Here is a 6,992-nt window from a genome sequence, read left to right on the forward strand (position 1 = left end):
TGAAGCACTAGGCGCGATGGAAAAATCAAGTACTTCTATGGGAAGTAAACAAGTTGCTGTCATTTCTATTTTAAGCATTTGGATGTTCCTATCAATGTTTATTTTCCACGGACTACAACAATTGTGCGGGACACGTGAATGTTGGGATGGGCTTTTTTATCGGTGCTACGAATTGATAACGACAGTGGAATCAGTTCATGCGATTTCTTGAAGTGTTCTTGGCTATCTAACAAATATTGTTTTTAATTATATTCATGTGATTCAGCAGTTCTTGCGTTAACCATTCCGACCGTCCCTTCAATGAACGCTAGTCAATATCGGAGAATTTTCGAATCATTGCATGAACTTGGGCATAAAAAGTCTTTCGAATGTTTCTAAACCAGAATATGACATTTAAGAAACAGTTTACAACTTTAAGGTAAATTTTTAAAGGTTTATGTTAGGAAAAAAACCTTTTCAATCTGCAGCGATCAGAGAAACAATAGCTATATACGTCATCATAGAAAGAATGTACTTTTTTATATTTGCCCTTTTGACCTTATTTCCACTGCCTGGCCAGCGACTGGAAACCCCCGTTTGCCCCTTTTAATATAAAATAAATTAAAAACCCAATTTTGGATAAACCGCTGCCAATGTTTCAAACACACACACACACACACACACACACACACACACACACACAATCAAAACCAAAACATCTTTTGTTGTAGAAATGTCGCAGTTCCCTTGAATTCTATTTGAACATTGAAATTCACACAATTTTTCGTGACACGCTTTCATTTGAATATTTCTTAACTTTTCCTCTTGCGTTGCGGCAACTTTTTTACTTTGGTCCTCAATGGACAAGGCGAATAAAAACACAGCACGAAATTTACTCCTTTGTGTTTACACTCGGATGGATTTACCAACGAAGCGAGCAAACCAGAAGGGAAAAAGAAACACAAAAATAACAAACTAAGGGAGGGCCAATAAACAGATTTGTAGGGAGGGGGTGGCGAGCGAGTTAAGGGGTAATGCTTTGGTTTTTTCTTTAAAATTTATAAAGCCAGCACAGCGGCCTTCAACAATCTGAGAGGCAAGCTGTTCTTTGTCCCTCATGTGCAAATGGAAAAAGCGGATATGGACAAATCCAGCTTTACCGTCGAGCGGCGTTAAAACGCTAAAATGAGTAAAAGAATGTTGTCAATGCATGATAGCTCAAATATCCCGCAGATGTTTCTTGTTATCAACAATATGTTTTTGAAATCCGACCACATGGGGATAGATTATTGTAGATGGGCACAATCTGCTTGCACTCTCTCTCTCTAGATATATGTGGGAGTCACTCCAGAGGGGACCATTTGCAAATTGTAATCTGCACGGCTACGTGGACAAGACCTGCCACAGAGGCAGGAAACGGTTGAGCACATCTTTTATGGCAGCCTTGAACTATCTCTACGCACACTTGGAGTTTTGGGTCGTACTTTAGTTCACAAATTCGACAAGACAATCGATGCAAGTGGAGGCAAAATCGAGAGGTATTCAACATCTGATTGACTCAGTGTTGTGATTATAGCCACGTAAATTAACCACCCAAAGAAGTGGTGAGATGGTCCCTGGTTTCCAGCAGTATAGCCGCTTACGATTTTGGGCTAGACAATACTGAGTTCTATCCTTGAGGTTTCTTTTCGTCTTAAACAGTAACACTTACTATTTTCATGTTCACCTTTTTTTAGCAATTGGAATGTCACTTATCATTTGTAAAATAACATTTCAATGAGCTACATGCCCCAAAGAAGGAGGAAACCCTTTAAATACATTTCACCAATAATAAAGCTAAACGTTGTATATGTACATTTTTGTCAGAAAAGAAATATTTATTATATATTCTGAATTGAGGCTGTATCAGGTTTGGCCGACAGATGTATACCCTCTGCCAATGTTTGATTATTTAAAAAAATTGTGACTTCTGTTATGATTGTTCAAATTGTTGACCCTCTATGGAGTAGGTTCCGAAGGAATGGGCCAATATTGTCCATTTCGTATCGGACCTAAATAAATATGGTATATGGTATAAATATTGCGACGTGCCACGTTTGGACTATATTAGTTAGATCCTTCGCTTTATATGAGGTATGTATAATAATTTTAGAAAATGTTAATAGGGTGCGTGTAGCACCACATATAGTCGACCGAAGCATTTCATTTTCATACTTCATCAAATACAGATACAAATATTGGTATGGACAAAAATACAAGAAAATCGAACATGTATGTCCAATTTTATGCGAAATCATAAATTCCATATTCATCTCAGGTTTCTGATTGAGAGAAGTGTTTAGATATAGCAATTTATAAAGAATCGCTGACTTGTTTCGCAAGTTATGACAGATAAAAATATATCTGGGCGTTTTGTTTTTCAAAATCTTGACATTTCATTGTGCCCCAGAGAAGGGGGAAACCTTTATATATAACTTTTAAATGGAAAACAATTCGAAACATTCTTCGTTCACCTCTTGCATTCACTAACCTTATAATACCCAGTAGCTTAAAAATGGTTCCACTCGATTCTAGTGCACACGTGTCATTGCTACGCCTCTTGAAAAGAATGGCGCTGTACATGCGCTTGCAGTTACCGTCAACTAACTGGAGTGACTCCCCACTGCAGGAAAGCAACTTCAAAATACAAGATATAATGTTGGGCCCACCGATGCCTTCCTTTGGAAATAGGCCCGGTTACGAATATTTGATACATAAAGCGCCACCAATTTGCCTGCTGTTTTCTTAGACACAGATACCCTGTTATGGACAAATTGGTTGGAATGATTTTGTAGCTGATGAGGTGGAATGTGGCAAATTCAATTTGAAATGGAATTCGGGGCCATATGTAAATTTTAAAATCGGAAAAATAAAAATATGGGGACCAAATGCAAATTTGAATAGATTACTTAAATATTTAACTCTCTGGCTATGTGTATCTTCTAATTCATTCGTTGCCTAAACCAATAGCACGGCATAGCAATACGAAAAATATGGTACAGTATTCGACGGCATGTTTTCCACTTAAGGAGAGCGAAACTGTGTGTTTCGATCAGCTGCTTTATGGTTAGCTAGCAGAAAGAAAATATTCACAGTTGTCGGGTAAATTAAAAAAAAAATCAAAATATCGTTTTCTTGTCGTGAGAAATATTTTGAAGGCGTAAAATTTGTTTATGTGGCTATCTTTCGGTCAGCAAAGTGAACGATACGGTAACATCGAAGCGCAGGAACACTTGATTTTTGCTTCAATAATACAACAAACACAAGGTTGATTTCTCAAATGTTTTTATTCGTCATTGAATTGTCACACTGACTTCAGATCAGACTGATGACGATTTAGACAAGAAGACCACCGGTGGCGGTGAGAGCTGGCAAATGCTTGACAGTCTTCAAGAAATCGGCAACTTCACAGGCATACGAGTAGCCAGCGGTGATGTCGTCCTTCTTCCAGCTGATGTAGTTGACCTTGGAACTGACGTCGGTACAGATGATGTAGTCCTTCTTAATTTGCTCCAACGTCAAGTGAGGGTTGTTGACGCCAACGAAGACGATACCCTTCTTGGTGGCGGGTTCAATGACAACTCGGAAATACAGTTTGGGTACGGGGATGAGACCATTGTTGTTGGAGTCATGGGCCAAATACAATGGAGTCTGAACACCGTTCTTGTTGGGCAGGGTAGTGACACCATAGACGCCGGTGTAGCAGTTTACAGTCTTGGAGTTTTTGCTCACCTACGTTGAAATGGAAAATTAGGAAATTATGAACAACACACCAGTGAAGGCAGCACTCACCCAGGCACGGACACCGTCCTCAACACGGGCCCAGTTACCGGCATTGAAAACTTGCCACTGAGGAGCAGCATTGATGAACAGGAAAGTGGCGCGTTGCTGAGTACCGTACATGAAGTCAGCCTTGGCTCCCATGTGTCCGCGGGCCAAGTAAATGTTCTTGGAGCTGTCGAAGTATTTGCCAGCATTGCCGCCCAATTCAGCGTTGATGGTTTCGAGTTGGGTGGCTTGGGTGTAGAGCTTGTCGACATTCTTACCATTGAAGAATCCAGCGGTTTGGAAGGTGATGCGGTCAACGCCAGTCTGGTAGTAGTTGCTGGCAGGGCCCAATGTGTGGCGCACATAACGGGTGACTTCTTCTTGTTCGTTGTAGCAGATTTCCATTTGTTCGACGAAGCGGGTGGAGGAAACTTCAAAGCCAACGCCCACCAAAATACCACCGTTGCAGGTGGTGCCCTTCTTTTTGGCAACGAAGCCGGGCCAGGATTTGCAGACCAATTCGGAGAAGGCGTAGCTAGTGCCATCGACCTTGAAGGTGGTGCCGCTAACACATGTGGCGGTGATCAGTTTGGTGGCCTTGACTTTGAATTCTCCAGGGCAGAACATTTGCAAGGTACCGCCAGCATGAACTTGCATGACACCGGTGTTGGAGTAGGGATAGAATTCAGCGGCATTTGTCTTCAGGAAGACAGGTTGGGGCTCACTCAAACCAGTGCGAATAGTAATCTGGCATTCTGAAACATACAACACAATCATCCCGAATGAGTACTACTGAGAACTTTGTCTACTGGACTCCAATGTTACATACCGTTGGCACGGCCTTCGGGGAGGACATCAACGACTACATTGCGTTCGAAGATTTCTTCCTCCACTACTGGGGGTGCTTCGGGCAGGTCGTCAGCGATCTTCAGGTTTTCCAAGAGATCGGTGGGCACACCGACCACACCTCCCACACTGACGTGGATCAGGCAGGCAAATCCTGCCACCAGCAGCAATAAACTTGTAGCGAGTTTCATCGCGAATGTTTGATTTGTAACACACCCATTCGCACGGGCTGTGGCTTAAATACCACTGCCACTCCTTATCAGTGCGAATTCTTAGATAGCACGCCTCCAGTCCACTCGGCCAGTTCTCAAAGCACCATTATTTTGCATTTAATCTAGGCATCTTTCTTGGCGGCCTTATCGCCGAGATTGTTTTGTTTGGCCAACTTGGCTTTTATCTAACCAATCTGGCTTAGGTTCGCCGCCTGAAGTGTCCGCGTCAACCATCAGTTTTATCTTCATCGCCGTTCTATTTTCACTCTACTACCACTCGAGTTTATCGCTTGCAATAGATCGATAGTACCTCTGTTGGTCATTCACAAACACGTTTAGACCATAGCCATGGCAATATGAGCTTTTCACGATTCCACAACAACCGAAGGTGGAATTTCGCCTCCATTCAATATTTTATTTTGGAAAGACGGTGTCACTCCAAAAACATGTCTGACTCTCCACGAACCCATTCCGCAGGACAGGACATAACGTGTAGAGAATGATAGTGAGACTCACAGCAGTAGGCAGCAAATTACACAATTACTCAATCATTCCGGGCCTATTTTGACACGTTTCACCTTTTACCCTGATGTAGATGCCAACACTGCGGGTGATAAATGAAATAAGCGAATAGAACTGAACTGAACCGAACCGAAAGCAGCCAATGCACTGCCGTCAAGAGTAATAAATGAATGAAAACTTAATGTCATCTTCAATTCGGCACGACCCACGAAACGGCGCCCAAACACACACGTACATGGCCAAGAAGAAACCTCCAAACACATCTTCCATCCGCAATGAAATGGCTTAGCTCGGCAGTTTTATGGTGCTGCCAAACGAGAGAGATTTCTTCGACTGTTTCTCCGCTTCGCTTTCAACACCATCGCCATTAATGCGGACGTGCTCAATGTCAAACGGAACGGCGCAAATTGTTATTTGTACAAATAGATCAACAGATTATAAAAGCAGAGAGGGGGCCGGCGAATGCTCCTGCCGAGAATCGTAAAAGACAGTACCTACGAACAACTGACACCGAAATTGAAATCATTAAAGGATTTAGGATTTGCCACGGTTGGTTGTCCTTGGCTTGGCAAATGTATCGAATACATGTGCCTATGTACATACTGTCAAACCAATGTGATAGGATGGAGGACATATTTCCCTGTAACAATCAGTATTTCAAATTTTGAACTATTTCCCTCAGCTTAAATTTTAGCACAAATGGCCAGTTTTATTGGTCAAAACTCATAAAATGTAGAAAAAAAAACAAATATTTCCACAACATTGCTGGTATGTTTGTCCTGGATACCGTAGTATTTTGTTGTTGCAAAATAGTCAGGCTTAATCCCATTATTGTTGTTTTTATATACACAGCGTTTGTTTATTAGTAAAGAGAGAGCTGGCAATGTTTACCACGGGGTAAGGCAGAGAATACCTAGATTTCGGAAAAAGTCACCAGCTCCCTTGTTTTCCTGTGTGTAACAATTGCGGTTTTCAGGTTTGAGAAGAAAATTTGATTAAAATTGGGTTATGCATTATATGTACTGCTTAACTCAGGGGAGTGCGAAGAATTATGTAATGTGATGGTGAGAGTTGAGGGTGATTCTCACGGAAATAAAACACAGAAATATAATTAGTATTCATTTAATATAAAATTACCATTATGTAATTTGAGGTGGCGACAGAGGCCGTGTACATTTGCTGTCGTTACTAGTAGAACGAAGTGAACGCAGAGGTTCTTAGTGCTCGCTGAGGATCCCACGTCTATCTACCATACATATACAAATGCAGGCAAGTGAACGCAGAGGTTCTTAGTGATCGCAGAGGATCCCTTATCTCTTTTGAGAGCAAATCAACAACAACCAATGCAGGCTAAACCGCTTACTAAGATGTTGTAGAGGTGGTGCGACTATACCAATCCGCATCCGTGATTGACGGGGATTGGGATGATGTGGTGGAACGTATCGAATTTGTACATGTACATTTATCTTTTAGGGTCCAAAAGGCAAGACAACGAAGTTCGATAATTGCATAAGCATTTTTAAATGAATATATGAGTTAAGTTCAATGTAAATCTGCGTTCACACTATTCGGGTTTCTTAACGCATTATCCGGCGTTTGCTCAAGACAAATTGTCCTGTATTAGAA

At 41.5% G+C, this 6,992-nt stretch overlaps 1 protein-coding gene across 1 annotated transcript; it reads right to left on the reverse strand.

Annotated features, from left to right (window-relative positions):
* Positions 1 to 3,286: 3,286 nt before the first annotated feature.
* LOC101897949 (uncharacterized) lies at positions 3,287 to 4,850 on the reverse strand. The gene is made up of 3 exons (XM_005177169.4): positions 4,616 to 4,850; positions 3,811 to 4,541; positions 3,287 to 3,750 (listed from the first exon to the last, which is right to left on the reverse strand). The coding sequence occupies exons 1-3, from the start codon at positions 4,821 to 4,823 to the stop codon at positions 3,355 to 3,357; spliced, it is 1,335 nt and encodes a 444-aa protein (XP_005177226.1). The 5' UTR covers positions 4,824 to 4,850; the 3' UTR covers positions 3,287 to 3,354.
* Positions 4,851 to 6,992: the final 2,142 nt, after the last annotated feature.

The sequence above is a fragment of the Musca domestica genome, unplaced genomic scaffold (assembly GCF_030504385.1).
Source record: "Musca domestica strain aabys unplaced genomic scaffold, Musca_domestica.polishedcontigs.V.1.1 27, whole genome shotgun sequence".
Lineage (NCBI taxonomy): Eukaryota > Metazoa > Arthropoda > Insecta > Diptera > Muscidae > Musca > Musca domestica.

Coding starts and splice junctions, on each gene's coding strand:
- LOC101897949 (XM_005177169.4), bottom strand. CDS start 4,823: ATGAAACTCGCTACAAGTTTATTGCTGCTGGTGGCAGGATTTGCCTGC. Junction 4,542..4,615: donor CCCCGAAGGCCGTGCCAACG/GTATGTAACATT, acceptor TGTATGTTTCAG/AATGCCAGATTACTATTCGC. Junction 3,751..3,810: donor AGGACGGTGTCCGTGCCTGG/GTGAGTGCTGCC, acceptor ATTTCAACGTAG/GTGAGCAAAAACTCCAAGAC.